The sequence below is a fragment of the Mus musculus genome, chromosome 10, assembly GCF_000001635.26.
Source record: "Mus musculus strain C57BL/6J chromosome 10, GRCm38.p6 C57BL/6J".
Lineage (NCBI taxonomy): Eukaryota > Metazoa > Chordata > Mammalia > Rodentia > Muridae > Mus > Mus musculus.
Window position 1 is genome coordinate 103,218,832 of NC_000076.6, and position 17,804 is coordinate 103,236,635.

Sequence of the window (17,804 nt, forward strand, 5' to 3'; positions counted from 1 at the left end):
CTGTCATTCAAACAAAAGAGCAGGGTAGAGATGAGAAAAGATTTTTAACAACCACTCATCTGATAGAATGCAAACATTTAAAATATGTGTAAAGAACGCAGAAAAAAAAAAAACTCCATCAAGCAATGGGGTACAGATCTAGAGAGAGAGAATGCTGAAAAGAGGAAACTAAACTGGCTGAGTAGCTTAAGAAATGTTTATCATCCACAGTCATCAGGAAACTGCAAATCAAAACTACTTTGAGATTTCACTTTAACAACAGTCAGAATAGCCAGATCAAATAAAACATACGACATCCCATGCTGGCAAGAATATGGAGTATTAAGAAGAGTCATCTGTTGCTGGTGGGACTACAAACTTGTGCACCGCTATGGAAATCAGTGTGGTGAGTTCTCAGGAAGCAGGGAGTCTAACAACCTCAAGAGCCAGCTATACCACTTTTGGGCACATACCTCAGGGACACTTAATCCTTCCCTATACATAATAGTCAGAATAGATGGCTGCCAATGGTTGAATGGATAATGACTTTGTGGTATGTTCACAAAATGGAACATTAATTGCCTGTTAAAAATGAAATCATGAAATCCACAGGCAAATGGATAGAGCTAAATAAAATCATTCTGAGTGAGATAATAACCCAGAACCAGAAAGACATAAGGTAAGCATTCACTTCTATGGGGATACTAGCTGCCAAATCTTTAATAAGCTTGCTACAATGTGTAGAAAAATATAGTCTAGGTATAGAGTAAGGGACTAGGGGGAAGGGAAAGCTTCCTGGGACAAGGAGATAGAATAGATACAAATGTATTTATTGGGTTGGTGACTCTGATGGAGGCTCTAACGCCAGAGGAAGAGACAGTAAGGGAGGAAATATGGAGAGAGAAATGTAAAATTAAGGCCATTTGAGGGGTGGTATGGTAACTTCATGGAGTAGAAGACTCCATATATACATATGTGTGTATGTATAAATGACATATACATGTACATATTTGAATGTCATCAAAATTAAATCACCAAACCATGGGAGAGACTGAGTCCCAACTGAAAAGTTATAATCAACAAATGAAGCCTACTGTTCCAGGAATAAACGACCTAATTGTGAATCTCCAAACAACCCAGGCTATTGCTAAGGTTGTTAGTGACTCTTTGGGAAGACAGTAAATTATATATTCTGAATTCATTATAAGAATTTTGAATAGTCTAATGCAAAAGCTTCCAAACAACAAAGCATAATAAAGAGTCTCTTTTGGAATACATTAGATCTACAAAGGACTAATTTTCTTGTATCAGAATTTTGTGAAGCAAATCACTCTCAGTTTCAAAAATTAAGTTACAGGGCTGGAGAGATGGCTCTGTGGTTAAGACCACTGACTGTTCTTCCAAAGGTCTTGAGTTCAATTCCCAGCAACCACATGGTGGCTCACAACCACCTGTAATAGTATCCGAAGCCATCTTCTGGTGTGTCTAAGGACAGCTACAGTGTATTCACATAAATAAAAAAAAATAAACCCTAAACAATAAACAAACAAACAAACAAACAAATAAATAAATAAAGATTAAGTTACAACCATGGACAACAGAGACCAGAGACTGGTATCATTAAAACATGCACCTGAGGTTTTATTTTAAATCTTCCAGTGGTAACTAAAAGAGACAACTAGCTTATTAGAATTTAATAATTACTATTGTCTAAAACTTAAAGCACCACTATTCAAGTTGATGACACCTTTTCGTATAAGCTAGTGAACACTGCTCTAATTAGCTACAAGTAGAACATTAAAAAATGAATTCTAAATAATACACAGACCAACCTTACTTAGTGAAAAACAAAATTTGATCTTGCCTTTATATAGGCATGCAATTGAACTCCCAAATTCCATGAGTTTACCATTAACATGTTAGTATGATTTGACCATACAAACCTCAATTTTGACACAGCTAACAAATAGAAATACAAATGGAATAATATACAGTGAAAAATCTTAGCTTTAAAGGCAGGGCCGAGAATGTCACCTAAATTACTCAACCACTTTAACTTAATATATCTTAGATAATGTGGCATATGTCAGATAATAAAGAGCGTACATTATATAATCAAAGGAACTATCTTTTTCTGTGACTCAAAAGGCATAAAAAGTAGTAGGATATTTTGCAAATTTCAAATTATGTAGGATACTCCTTGAAATTCCATAAGCCCTAGTGGCCTCCAGGATCAAGAGTTCACATCTGAAGTTCTGATGGAGTTCATGCAAACTAATCCAGACACTGAAGACTTACTCCATGAGCAGATACTTCCCTCATCAAGAGTCATTAAAAACCACAGAGTGATCTCCATTTATCCTACAGACATCAGTGCCTTCCCCAGAGTGGCTATGCTTTTAGCGCGAGGTGAGAAAGAACGAACCTTCTGAAGATCCTCTAAGTGTTTCTTTTCAACTTCAAACTGTCTCATCCAGCACTGTCTCTTCTCGTCTTCCTCTTGAAAGGTCCGCTTTTCTCTTTCATTCTGAGCTTCCAGAGTTTCTTTATCCTTTTCTTCTAGTTCTTGTTGTTTGTCCTGCCAAGCTTCAAAAGATTTTCTACATCTTTCTTCTACTTCAAAGTATCCGAAACTCAAATCAGCCTCATCTGCATTCGTTCAGAGAAACAAGCGTGGTGCTCTTGAGATCAATCCTATCACACTCATCAATTATGCCATATAAACATCATGTAAAAGCATATAACCCCAGCATTGAAAATGTTGACATTTTCAAAAGTAAACTGATGTCAACTTAGCAGATATGCAATCTTATCTGACTACATGTAAAAATTCTATGACTGTCAATAAAGAAAGCAAATAACTTTCCTGAAAATAGTCACTAAAATTTAAAATAATATTGTGTGTTTGGGTGTGTCTGTGCATTTGGAGCTAATAGCAATGATATTATGATAGCAATGATAGCAATACTCCCAAACCATGCATATAGGAGATCTTTTCAACTTGTGGTGTGTTCTTCAGTTCCTTTCGTCAGTGATTTTTCTTAGTATTTATTTTGTTTTTTTTAATTTTATACATGAGTACTTAAATTTTTCCTTGGACACTATGCTGGCTGGTTTTATATCCACTTCACAGAAACTAAACTTAGAGGAGGAAACCTCAGTTGAGGAAATTCCACCTTAAGATAAAGCTGTAGTTCCTCCCCCTGTCGGTCAGTTTTTAAAATAGTGATTGATTTGGAAGGACCTAGCTCATTGTTAGTGGGTTCCCCCTGAGCTGGTGGGCATGGGTTTTTTAAGAAAGCTGGCTGAGTGTCCCAAGACAGAAGAATGGATGCAGAAAATGTGGATACTACTCATTTATTAAGAACGAGGATACCCTGACTTTTGCAGACAAATGGATGGAAATATCATCCTGAGTGAGGTAACTCAGACCCAAAAGGACATGCATGGTATGTACTCACTAATAAGTGGATATTAGCCAAAAATAAAAAAAAATTAAAAATTAAAAAAAAAAACCATACAGAATACCCAAGATACAGTCCACAGAATTCAAAAGGCCCAACAAGCTGAAGTACCCAAGTGAGGATGCCTCAGTCCCACTTGGGAGAGAGAAGAAAGTAATCACAAGTGTGAAAAGAGGGAGGGAGGGACTTGGGAGAGAATGTGGACAGGGTAGGGAGACAGTGGGAGGTAGAAGGTAAACTGATCTGGTATTGGGTGAAGGAAAAGGACTGAAACCCTGAGGCCCAGCAGAAAGAATGTAAACAGGCAGCCTCAGGAAATGGGAGGTTGAGGGGACCTTCCAGAATGCACCAGAGACCTGGGAGGTGAGAGACTCCCAGGACTCAAAGGAAGGGACCTTTAATGGCATTTATAGAGTCTACCTCCAGCAGAAAGACAGACCATCAAGTGAGGGATGGGGTTGCAATCCCACAGTCACACCTCTGACGGTAATTGTTCATGTCTGAAAGAATTACAAGGATGGAAAAGAAATCCCAGCAACAGGCCCAAAGTTGGATCCAGTTCAAGGGGAGGTTCCAAGGCCTGACTCTATTACTGAGGCTATAGGGATTTCACAAAAAGGGACCTAGCATGACTGCACTCAGGAAGACCCAACAAGCAACTGAAAGAATCAGATGCAGTTATTTTCATCCAAACAATGGACAGAAGCGGCTGACCCCTGTTGTTGAATTAGGGAAGGCTGAAAGGAGCTGAGGAGAAGGGTGATCCTGTAGGAGGACCAGCAGCAGTCTCAATTAATCTAGACCCTGGAGATCTCTCAAACCCTGGACCACCAAAAACACAGGATACACCAGCTAATATGAGGCCCCAACACACATACAGTAAAGGACTGCCAAGTCTGTGTTCATTCAGAGATGAAGCAACTAACCCTCAAAAGACACTGGAGGCCCCAGGGAGTTTAGAGGTCAGGTTGGTTGCGGGGTGGGGGCAACCATGTGGGGACGGGGTGGGGTGGGAAGGAGGTGTGGGAGGTGGAGCAGTCAGAGGGTGGATGGGGTGGTAAATGGAATATGGAGTGTAAAAAATAAATTAAAAATAAGTATTTAAAAAAATAGTCATAAACATGTATTGAACCATCTCTGCCTCCTGGGAATGAAGCCAACAAGATGTTGAGTGAATTTTAAAAACTAACTAAAAATATTCCTGTCATTTCCATCCCTACCCTTCTCCCCTCCACCTTACCCCTTGTCTTTTCTATGTATTCTGGAATTCATCTTTTTTTGTATTTTAGTAAGAAATAATAACTTTCAGTTTTAAAATTTTATAGCTGTATATTTACAAGTATCCATAAAAATTTTCAACACACTTCAATACATCGTGTAAAAAAAAGTTTAAGCATATAATTGGGAATATTGCCCACCTGGTAAAATATATTCATCCATGGGTGTGTCAGGAGTAATAATCTCACGAACGGAAACACACCTGGCAGAAGGAGCTAGACTTCTCATAAATTCTTCCTTTTCTATTACAGATAATATCTTAGAGGTTAAAAGAATATCTTCATTATTTTATTATTGAAGAAAGCCAGAATAGGGTAAAACTATAATTTTACTAATGTCTAAATATACATACTGAGAATATGATTTACTTTAAACCTTTCAAAATACTAATATTTTCTTTATAAAAATATTTATCCTCTTAAGCTTTTACAAATGAAATCATTACTAATTTATAATAGTCAGTGAATATGCTTAATTATCCCTTCAAAATGTCCCTTGCCCCTGATGGTTTTCTATCTTTATTTTCTTCTCTTGTCTGTCTTTATTATGTCTACTGATTGTTCATGTACACGGGTTATAAATATACTCAGTATAATACAAAGAAAACTATCACCTACTTAAACCTGAATCGTCCATATTGTTTTGACTAATAGTATTATATAATTATGTTTCCACTGTAGTTAAAAATATACAGGATGTCTTCAATGATGCAACAAAATTCAAAATTAGTATTTCAAATCTGCATGTTAACAAAAAAAGACTACAAAGCATACAAAATATTTTTCAAGTTATTTTCAAACTCTTGCAAAGTCTCAACAGAGCTAGATAGAATAGATACTGAATTTCATCGAATGAAAATGAATCTACGTAGAAAATCTTTAAAAGACATTTTTCAAAATACACTTTCAAGGTTTCAACCTATAAAATGCGACGTTTTACATTGATTTCCCTAGGAATTTTTCTCCTGTGCTATTTTCCGAATGTAATACATAACCTTCTGCTCTGGAAGATTCTCTGCAGTGAAGTATCTTCTTTCATAAGAAATACAATAAACATTATAACACATTCACTGCTTTGCTTCAAAAATGATAAATGCAGCATCATTCTATTGTTCTGTGTATGTATTCCCAAATACATATGGATCAAACCATTTTTAAGAACAGAAATTTGTGTAGTTTTATATAATATGACAGAGCACACTATGAAACAAAAAAATGATTTGCTTAAAATAATCAAACTGCAGGCAATAAACTAACATCCTATGTAATAGAAAATGACAAATTCCTAGCTGCAATAGGAGCCCTTCCATTCAGATGCTAAATCATACCTTCATTAATTGCTCAGCATTTGCTTTAGATTCCGGCAATGACCCAGTCCTCAAATGCATGTGACTGTCAGTCACTGTGCCATGGTTACAACCTAGAGAAAGCATGAGGGGACTATAATTTCAAATATTAGCGCACTTGTCAAAATCTCAAACCTTTTTATTACTCTTTCATCTTAATTTCTATCAACATACTTGATCAGTAACATTAACTCCAAGAAATAGAAAGTACTTTTTTAAAGTTGTAAAAAAAAATTATCAGTATTTGGAAAATAAAAGCAAACTTCTAAAAATACTCACTGTCTTGCTATCACTTTTCATAGTCTAGACAGTTTTGGGTTTTATGTATATAGGATCAGAGCTGTTTGATAATATAATATTGTATAACTCAATTTCAGAAGACATGAACAAACCTCTACTAACTCCAGGAAGAAATCTGAACACAAAATAAAAACTACCAAAGTCGAACTTAGTGAACCAACAGGGCAAAAAAGTGTGTATATTCTTACATGTAAGGTGTTTCTTACAGGAACAGGATTGGTCCAGACAGCTCCATTAGCACAGTTCACCCCAGCATCAGCAATAGCTTAAGAAAGCTGGAACCCTGGGTCTTAGTACACGATTTGCAAAGACTCTAAATTTTGGAGAGCATCCCTTGAAAGCCATTCAGTTGGTCTCAACTTCTTGAAAGCAGCTCAGCTGGTCTCTGCCTCTTGACAGGTAAGATGGACTGAGTCTTTTCTAGGGAGTTATGCTAATTTAAGTCTCTTCTTTTCCAGCAGGTGTTTGTCTGAGAATGTCTCTAGGCAGTTGTTACTGTTTATCTAAGCCTGGGAGTGAGGGGCCTAGCTTTTAGAATGTCTAAAGCTTTGGGTATGGTTATTTCCTGAGTCCTGAGGAGCCTCCATTTATATTAATATCCTCACTTGAGCTTCCTGTAGGATGGAAGCTTTCACTTTCCTTTCGAACACCCGAAGTTGTGAGATTCCCTTCAAAATGGAGTGTTTTCTTTCAAGGAAATTGCATACACATATAGCATACACTGACAACTTGATAAGAGAGAGAAATATATGTAGTCTCAATTTGATCTGTCAGGAACTGACATTAGAATTCTAAACTATGTAAGAAAAATATTTTACTAGAAATATTAATTTAAAAGATTAAAATTACCACAATGAATGATACTAATTCTATGAGATTTAATCAAATTTTATTTCCTTTTTATGATCAGTTCAAATGTAATTATATACCTTTTATTTAGTGTGTTAAATTTTTGTCAGTGCTTTCTAATAGTAAAACACCTTAACAGAGGACCTGTCAACTCTTCCCAGTTACTTTACCAAATATGATATTTTTCTTCTTCAATATTTATTTAAAATCTTTCTGGAATGCATTATAGTGCAAAACTGAAAGAAAATAATATAATTATCCACACTCTTTTCCAACTAACTTTCTGTGAGTGAGTTAAATCAAATTTTATTATCAGAAAGCTGTTATATATAAGGGGAAGCAAGTGATATTTCCATTTTTGACCCAGGTTATGATAGAGGAAGTGTGAATCATAAGTAATACTCTACAAAAAAATCTAATATAGTACTTGTATGTGTATATGTATGTGTGTGTCTGTGTACATGTGGGATGTGTGTATGTGTGTATGTGTGTGTTGTCTGAGTATGTACATTGAGTGTGTGTCTGTGTTTATGTGTGTATGTGTATATTCTGTGTGTATGTACATGGGTATGTATATTGGGTAAGGGTATATGTTACATGTGTGATGTGTGTGTGTGTGTGTGTATACATGGTATGTGTGTATGTATATTGTGTATGTATGTACATGGGATATGTATATACGTGGTATGTGTATGATGTATGTTTGGTATGTGTGTGGTATCTGTCATGTGTGTATGTACATGGAGAGTGTGGGTTGTGTGTGGGTGTATATGTGTATATGTGTGTATATGTATGGTGTGTATTTGTATAGTGTATGTATATGTGTAAGAGTATGTGTATATATGTGTACATATGTGGTGTTTGTGTATATGTGTATGTGGGTATGTGTGCATATGTTTGTGTGTGTGTGTGCCTGTGTGTGAGTGTCTGCATACTGACACTGACTCTGTGTTTTCTAATTATAGTGGACAACAATATCTACACAGTACTATTCTGGAAAAGGCAGAGTTAACCTTCGGTTTTCATCCTACAGTCTGTTTCTGCAGTCTTTGTAATAATTATGCGTCTGATTGTGGCAACTGGCCCTCAAAGATTGTTATTCAAAAGAACAACTCGCTTTCATTTATACCTTTCTTATAATCACTGAAGATATCAGTATCTTCTACGTCTTGAAGAATGAGTTCTTCAGCAGTTTTACTCTTGTTCTTTATGACGTTGATATAATGAAGAACTGACTCTGGCAATTCAAGCAAATCCTAAAATTTTGAGTAATAAAAATATGAGACAATTACCAATGGTCATATGTCAAGTATTGCAGTCTTTATTTCATACCAAAAATTTCAACAAACTGTGTAAATAGGTAAAAGTGCCCATATAAAAGGTCTATTTCAAAGAAACATAGTTGCTTGTTTTCATGCAGTTATGTGTTCTTAGAAAATTCTAAGAAAATAAGTGAAAAAATTAACTAGTTATAATTTGCATCTTCATTAGAGGTTCTATGTTTCTGATGACATCCTTAAGTTCTTGATATTTTGTTTCTATATTACAAATATTTATTGTCAAATAAAGACTAAACTTTTTATAAAATATAATATTAACTAATATCTTATGCAATTATTTAAAATGTAATGATCAAATACAGTTGAATTTATGGGACATTATAGAACATTGCAGAGAAATTTTAATCCAGCAACATGGCTCCTTTGATTGGGACATAGAAATGCCCTTAGTACACACCTTTAATCCCAAAAAATGAAGGTAAAGTTGGTTGGTAGAAGGAAACAGCAGTGTTTGGAAGTAATTTCTAATTGAGCAACAGACAAAGTGACGAATCAGAAAGATTTGACAAAATGAGTGGAGATAAAATTTGCCCAGCTCTCAAGAGAACAGACAGAGAAGAGAGGCTACTTAAGAGAGCAGTGCAGCCCAGGCTGGCCTCGAACTCATGATCCTCCTGCTTCTACCTCCTTCAGCAAATCCTACTGGGCAGTTGCTCAGAAAAGTGGACATAGTACTACTGGAGGACCCAGTAATACCTCTCTTGGGCATATACCCAGAAGATGTTCCAACTTGTAAGAAGGACACATGCTCCACTATGTTCATAGCAGCCTTATTTATAATAGCCAGAAGCTGGAAAGAACCCAGATGTCCCTCAACAGAGGAATGGATACAGAAAATATGGTACATTTACACAATGGAGTACTACTCAGCTATTAAAAAGAATGAATTTATGAAATTCTTAGGCAAATGGATGGACCTGGAGGATATCATCCTGAGTGAGGTAACCCAGTCACAAAAGAACACACATGATATGCACTCATTGACAAGTAAATATTAGCGCAGAAGCTCAGAATACCCAAAATACAATTCACAAATCACATGAAGCTCAAGAAGAAGGAAGACCAAAGTGTGGATACTTTGATCTTTTTTAGAAGGGGGAACAAAATGATCATCCAGAGACTGTCCCAACTGGGGATCCATCCCATATACAATCACCAAACCCAAACACTATTGTGGAGGCCAACAAGTGCTTGCTGACTGGAGCCTGATATAGCTGTCTCCGGAGAGGCTCTGCCAGTGCCTGACAAATACAGAAGTGGGTGCTCAGAGCCATCCATGGGACTGAGCACTGGATACTCAATGAAGGAGCTAGAGAAAGGACCCAAGCAGTTGAGGGGGTTTGCAGCCCCATAGGACTAACAGCAATATGAACTAACCAGTAGCTCCAGAGCTCCCAGGGACTAAATCATCCACCAAAGAGTACACATGATGGAACTCATGGCTCCAGCTGCATATTTAGCAAATATGCAAAGGATGGCCTAGTCAGACATCAATGGGAGAAGAGGCCCTTCACTAGGCCTATTGGTCCTGTGAAAGATGTATGCCCCAGTGTAGGGGAATACCTGGGCCAGAAAGGGAAATGGGTGGGTTGGTGAGGTGGGAGAGGGGATAGGGGTAGGGGATTTCCGGAGGGGAAACCAGGAAAGGAGATAACATTTGAAATGTAAATAGAGAAAATATCCAAAAAAATCAAAAAAAGAAGGAAAAAACAAACAAACAAATAAATAAATAAAACAAACCTTGTTTGTTATTAGTTAGAAATTTTGAATGTGAAGGGAAATAAACATGTATATATGTAGTCTGGAAAAAAAAAAACAAAAAACAAGAGAGAGCAGTGCAGGGAGGGGGTAGGGGAGGAGGCAGTTTTACTGGAAAATTTTATAGAGACAGGTTCAAGAGTGAACAGCCCAGACATAGGTGAGGACAGAAAGAGCCAACGAGTGAGGAGGAGCCAGAAGATTAGAAAACATTACCAAATTTAGTTTGAGGCCAAACAGAGCAATTCAGAGTCAGAGAAGGAAGCCAGATTAAATCAGTCAGATTGGAAAGGAGTTTGTGCCAAAACAGCTGAGTTGAATTAGCCCGTCAGAGCTCAAAGTGTAAGCTTATTTGCAGGAAGTCTCAGAGGCTGAAAACATTCTAGGCCTAGATTAGATTGTACTGAGTTTAGAAGCTTCCAGAACTATGCCTATGTTAGCAGACAGAGGCAGTATACCACCAGATGACAACTTAGATGAGGCAAATAAAAATTACTTCTACAAAACTTCTAACAACAGAGCCTACATAAATTTTTAAATTTTCTAAATACCTAAGTAGAATTATATGGATATGTTACATGTATAATTTAAGTTCATTCCTATGGAAATAAAACCTACTGTTAGACAATATAATGCAAAATTTACTATTAATAAAATATTTCAAACATTTAAATATGTTTTAATAACAATCCTAGAACTATTAATACATGAATAAAAAACCATCAAGGAACATAAACCACAGAATGATTGACACATACAGATACTCCTGATACAGAAAAGATGACAGGATTAGTAACAGAGGACTAAGCAAAGCTTTCTGTTATATTGGGTTTCCACTAGTTAAGAAAATAGCCTTTGTTTCTATTATAATTAATGAAATATATTATTATCTTTAACAATTAGCAGCACCCAGTACATACCTTTTCCTTACCAAACCAAACAAAACCTATGACATAAAATTAAACTTATCTTAACAAAAGAATTCACTCTCTTCTTTTGCTCTCTGTACTTTACTGTGATTGCTACTTCCTGGCTAAGAAGTGTTTTTAATACAAATGGCCAGTAAGACTGAGAAACAAAATTAACTAAAAGTCAGAAAAATAAGATCCAAATTAACAGTTCTGTCAGAGACAAAAACAGAGCGGAAACTGAGAAAAAGCTAAAGAATCATAATGACATAATTTAAAAGGTGAACTCGACCAAACTGGAAACTCGAAAAGGAGTGAGTAATTTTCTTGAAATACGCCACTTACCAAATAAATGAAGATCAGATAATCAAATTAAAGAGACATAGAGATCCTACTGAAATAGAAGCAGTAACTAAAAATCTGCTAACAACAATAAAAAGCTCAGAGCCTGATGGCTTTATATAGAATTTTACCAGATTTTGAAAGAAGAGTTAATGGCAATACTTTTCAAATTATTCCACAAAAAAAAAAAAAAAAGAAACAGAAGAGGCACTGTCCAGTTCATTCTATGAGGTCACAGTTACCTGATACCCAATCCACAGAAAGATACACTAAACAGATTAGAGATCATTTTCCCTTATGAACATAGATGCAGAAATTCTTAATAAAATACTTACTTATAAACCAAACTCAAAATATATCACAAGGATAATTCACAATGGTCAAGTCGGCTTCACCCCAGAGAGGCAGGAATGGTTTAACATATGTAAATCAACAAATATAATCTACCATATATACAAACTGATAGACCAAAAAAAAAAAAAAATACATGATCTTCTCCTTAGATGCAGAAAAGGCCTTCAACAAAATCCAACACCTCTTCATTTAAAAGTTCTGGAGAGTTTAGGGATACAGAAAGCAAACCTCAACATAACAGAACTGATGTACAAGTTCACAGCCAACATATACCCAAATGGAGAGAAACTCAGCATTGCCACTAAGATCAGAAATGAGACAAGGTTGTTCACTCTCTCCATACCTAATACACTACTTGAAATCTTATATAGAGAAATAAGAAAACAATTACAAATGGTCATAAGGGATTATTTTTGAACAATTATACTTCAACATGCTTGGTAATCTAGAAGAAATAGATAAATCTCCAGAGACACAAATATTGCTAAAGTAAAATCTCAGCAACTAGGATGCCTGGAGCTAGGGGTGTGGTCCACTTATTAGGAGTGCCTGTCTGGCGTGAATGATGAAAGCCTGCATTCAGTCCTTAACACTGTGTGAAACGGAGGGTACTGAGTGCTATAATCCCAGAACTCTGGAGGTGGAGGCAGGAAGTCAAAGGCTTGATAGCAAGGCTGAAGAAAACACCCGCATAACTCACAGAATATGGAGAACTCAGACTGATGCCTACCTATAGTCTACACATCTATGAACAAGTGTTCATAGTACAAGGTACTCTCCACATTATCCCAAAAGAAAGGGAACCACCAACACAGACAGAAATGGTTTGATACATAATGATGAGCTGCCTACAAGATATCCTAGTGTAGTAGTGGCATAAAGCTTATGGAAGTAACCAACCAGCATCTGATAGGTTTAAAGTCCAATCCATGAGACAGGACTCATTCCCAATTCATTGATCAGCCAAAAACTGGAGATCGGGACCTAGGGGACATACTACCCTTTCTGCTAAGATTATTTCTAATTATACTCTGTTATACTAATGATCAGTGCCCTTTTTACTATATATTTTCTTTATTTACATTTCAAATGTTATTCCCTTTCCTGGTTTCCCCTCCAAATAGCTCCTATCCCATCTCCCTTCCCCCTGCTCACCAACCCATCCACTGCCACTTCCCTGTCCTGGCATTCCCCTACACTGGGGTATCAAGCCTTCTCAGGAATAAGGGCCTCTCCTCCCACTGATAACAGATTAGGCCATCTTCTGCTACATATGCAGCTGGAGCCATGGGTCCTTCCATGTGTACTCTTTGATTGGTGGTTTCATCTCTGGGAGCTCTCAGGGTACTGATTGGTTCACATTGTTGTTCCTCCTATGGGGCTGCAAATCCCTTCAACTCCTTGGATCCTTTCTCTAGCTCTTTCATTGGGAACCCTGTGCTCAGTCCAATGGTTGGCTGAAAGCATTCACCTCTGTATTTGTCAGGCATGATGAGTGTCTTTTCTAGCCACCATCAAAGAGGCATCCTCCTGCAGTAGATGAGAACAAATACAGAGACCTACAACACACCCCCCCCCAAAAAAAAATCCAACTAGTGAGACACTTTGGAACACTCAGTTCTAACTGGATGTCTTCATGAAATCTCTCCCATTCAGGACTCAGGAAACCCCATGGAAAGATTGTGAGAACAAGAGTGAATGGAGCACACCATGTAAAGAAGACCTTCTAAATACAGCAAGGACTAAACACATAAGAACTCAGAGGCTGGTCCAGTGCACAGGGCCTGCATTGTTCTGTACCAGGTAGGCTCTCAGCACTGAAAGCAGAAGTGGGCACAGGCCTCAGCCCTAACCCAGAAGCTAACTCTAATTCATAACTACTCCACAAAGATAAATGAGTCCTCTCCAATTCAGCCTCAGTGGGGAATAGAAACCACTATTAAGGGCAGGGCTCAGGGCTGGAGGTAGGTAGAAATTCAGTGGCTACTTCAGAGGATCTTTGTCATATGGAGTTTTGTTGGGACATTTTTAACTTTACACGATCCTTTGCATAAACTGTTTTATAGTTTCTATGGGATTCCTGTGTATGTGAACATGTGTGTTTGTGTGTGTGTGTGCGCGCACACATCTGCATATGTTTTCTATGCTTTTTCTTTGCTACTTGTTCTTTTGTTTGTTTGTTTGTTTTTTCCATTTTTTATTAGGTATTTAGCTCATTTACATTTAGCTATTATATTATATTAGCTATACCAAAAGTCCCCCATATCCACCCACCCCCACTCCCCTGCCCACCCACTCCCCCTTTTTGGCCCTGGTGTTCCCCTGTATTGGGGCATATAAAGTTTCTTTTGTTTGTTTTTATCTTACTTAATTTTACTAGTATTATTTTGATGTCTCTGTTTTCTTTTTTTTTTTACGTATTTTCTTCAATTACATTTCCACTGCTATTCCAAAAGTCCCCCCCCCACTCCCCTACCCACCCATTCCCATTTTTTGGCCCTGGCATTCCCCTGTACTGGGGCATATAACGTTTGCCTGACCAATGGGCCTCTCTTTCCAGTGATGGCCGACTAGGTCATCTTATGTCTCTGTTTTCTAAGGAGAGAAAGAAAGGGAGTGCATTTGACAGGGAGCTGAAGTACAGAGGATTTTGGGGGAGTCGGGGGAAGGGAAACTATAATCAGAATGCGGTACATCAAAAATAATCTACTTTGAATAAAAGTAAAACAAAACAAAACAAAACAAAACAAAAGGCTTAAAAGTAAAACCCTCCTTTCTTGGCTCCAGGTTCTTTGCAGATATGAGAACAGAAAGAATTTAAGAGCCAGAGGCTTCTCTACAAGTTAAGAGTGTTTTACAGACACATCGGGAGGTTGCACTGTGAACGCACTGTAATTGAAACAGTATGCACAAAGTCTGTGCCAGCTCAATTTAGACGAGATACCAACATGAAGAGGAGAGGGGCCATGGAGTCTCTCCCCTAGCTAAAGAGCTATTGGGACTCGATAGCCACTAGGAGAGGGGAACTCATTTTTCTTTAAGAGTGTGACCCTTGTTAGGTGGACCACACTCTAGCCAGTGGAAGGCCACACACCTGAGAGTATATGGGTAGCACAGATGGTTCATTTGTGTTTTTTATATAAATGAGTGGGCAGGGGAGGGGAGATGGATCTTGGAAGAAGAGTGGAGGGTAAAATAAATATGATCAAAATACGTTGTATGAATTTCTCAATGAAAAACGAAAAGCTATGGAGAAACACTTACAGTGTCACTACTGTCACTCTGTGTGTCTGACACTGAATCATTTTCAACCTCATCATTTTCCAAGGAAGAGATGCTGATTTTATCCAATTCAGCTTCGATTTCTTCTCTGAGCTTTGCCTCGCTGTCGTCACTGTCCTCCATAGCTCTTAATGACAAAAAGTAGAACTTAAAAGCAAAGAATCCAATCCATCTCTTAAAAACATGGGTTCAAATTTGTCACATGACCCACTATGTATATAGACATTTAACTTAACAAATGTTTATGGCACCATTTTAGGCTAGCATTATGATTTTTAAAAATTGCTTTGCCTGTCTACTCATTCGATTTTAAAAACATTTGACTATGAGATGATCGAAACTACTCTTTCATTTCTTTTCCAGAAGAAAAAAATCGTATAGAATTGGCAGGCTTATCTTCCACAAGGTAGTATTGTCCTTGTAAGTTCAGTCCATTTTTAAAAATTGAACAGTTTGAGTATATAGAAATTAAAATGCACCCAAGAGAAAAACCCAAATCTATTTCTGAGAGGGATCTATGTCTACTTTGTATTCATTGAGTGGAAATTCTAGTAATTCTGACTTAGGCACATGCTCTTGCTAACATAGCACACAGTGACAGATAATGGTTGACCACTCGAATCTGAAATGTACTGTGCTTAAAGTCCTTACTACTTGAAATGGATTTAGATCTCGCATTAACGTGTCTCTACATCCTCAACATCACCTTCGTCACTACCACAATGATCTTCAAGAGACTCAGGACTGTGGTAGGCCAAGTATTAAAGGATACATACATAATTAATGACCTTCTGAAGAAGTTAAATGACTGCTGATCATATACTCACTATTTACAGGAGAACACTGATGTTTAAAATGGCTATTTAAGGAGGCCAGAGAGATGGCTCTGTAGTTAACTGCCCTGACTGCTCTTCCAGAGGTCCTGAGTTCAATTCCCAGCAACCACATGGTGGCTCACAACCATCTGCAATGGGATTCGATGCCCTCTTCTGGTGTGTCTGAAGACAGCTATAGTGTACTCACATATATAAAATAAATAAAGCTTAAAAAACAAACAAACAAAAAAACCCTCACAAACAAAATACATGAAATGGCTTTTTAAGCATCTAAAGCCAATAAGTTAATGTATAAGGGGGACAGAACCTTAACTCAGAGCTGCTGTGTCCAAAGTCAGCGATCCTCTCACCACTAAATTGCTTTCCAGTCCTCTAGCTCATGTGAGCTTCTCCCAGACTATGCACTGTGCCTCGCATTCCCAGCAGTTCTGAGCTCTCACACAAGCTGGAGTAGGCTTTTGGTGATCCAGCTGTCTTTCAGTCATTTCTGTTCCTAAAAATAGCTCATTAACGGTATTCATTTACGGAACTCCAATAAAACTGATTGGTTCACCGAGTTGGATTTGGTTGGCACCCTTATTTTGGTCTGCCATGGATGGACCACCTGCAGTGAGTAGTTTTTTGTTCACATCTCTCCAGGAATAGTGACACACAAGGGAACCACCTGCTTCATACCGTATAAGCACTCTTCTTGTTCTCTAAATCAGACTTGCCACCTACTAAATTATGCCCCACTCAGTATTCCTTTCCTATATAGACTCACCTTACATGTTACCTCATCGGAGTCCTCTCCACACCAAACTGAACTAGTATCTAATAAGCTAAGAGGGTAAAACAAAAACCTGTACTTTCCTCTCCTCTAGCTATGGACATCAGATTTCTTCCTTTCCCACAAGCGATTTCCTGGCCACTTTCTGTGTTGCCTGGGACATGAACACCTAAAGTTTACACCTAGACGCATATGTAAATGTTCGGAAAACAACTTTCTCCTTAGGCTCCTGGTGTCAGGAAGCTTCCTTAGACTACTTCACGCTGGTAGTGAATCACCGAGCTCGCTAATTATCTAAAAGTAGGAAAAGAGTAGGGCTCTCCTAGTCAGCCAGGGAACAGGGAAATGCACCCGTAAAGTAAGAACAACAAAATCATTACATACGGGTAAAGGGGTCGGAGGTGGATGGGAAGAAGAGAACGGACAGTTGAGGTGGGGTGCAGTCAGAGGAGCATGACTGGCTTCTCTTTTGACAGAGCTCGGAGAATCGTTAAAGGAAGGGGCTGGAGTCCCGCGTACTGCGCAGTCCCAGGTCCTTCCAGGAGTCCAGCCTGCAGTGGCCGCTCAGTGACCTGGCGACTGGACTGGGCGCATCCCGATAATCACAGCAGACCCACTCACAGACACCCTCCTCACTCACCAACGCTATCTGGACTTCCTGCAAGACAGCGCCCACAGACGCTCAACAAACCGTAGCCATGGCAACAGCCAATCTGCAGACTGTGGAGCAGCCCTTCCTTACCGGTGCCCTAGCAGGACAAACAACTTTGATTCTACTTTGGAATTAGAATTGCATTTCGGGACCTGGAGGAGGAAATCTTTTTTTTTTTTTTTCTCGAGGTTGCTATTAATACTTATATAGTTTGGTGAATTATTTAATGACGATATGCCTTTTTGTTATAATGATTCAAGTAGAGGTGATTTTGTTTTTGAGCAAAGAACATTTGTCTACTGGATATGTATATAGACACTATATCTTTTACAAAACCTGTGTTTCAAA

General features: G+C 37.9%; 1 protein-coding gene across 14 annotated transcripts in view; it reads right to left on the bottom strand.

Annotated features, from left to right (window-relative positions):
* Positions 1-17,544, bottom strand: part of Lrriq1 (leucine-rich repeats and IQ motif containing 1) — a 191,999-nt gene extending 174,455 nt beyond the window's left edge. For 9 of the 14 annotated variants that reach the window (XR_871734.2, XM_030245338.1, XM_030245337.1 and 6 more), the window contains exons 1-6: positions 17,189-17,507; positions 15,182-15,326; positions 8,345-8,471; positions 6,049-6,140; positions 4,862-4,979; positions 2,405-2,628 (exon numbers count right to left, since the gene is read on the bottom strand). Coding sequence is in view for 13 of the 14 variants with exons in the window: in XM_030245338.1 (XP_030101198.1) it covers positions 2,405-2,628; positions 4,862-4,979; positions 6,049-6,140; positions 8,345-8,471; positions 15,182-15,322 (702 nt within the window). In the remaining variant the exon portion in view is untranslated. Of the gene's footprint in view, positions 1-2,404; positions 2,629-4,861; positions 4,980-6,048; positions 6,141-8,344; positions 8,472-15,181; positions 15,327-17,188 lie in introns of all 14 variants that reach the window. The other 5 variants (NM_001163559.2, NM_029134.2, XM_011243593.2 and 2 more) reach the window with 4 other exon arrangements.
* Between the last annotated feature and the right edge of the window lie 260 nt (positions 17,545-17,804).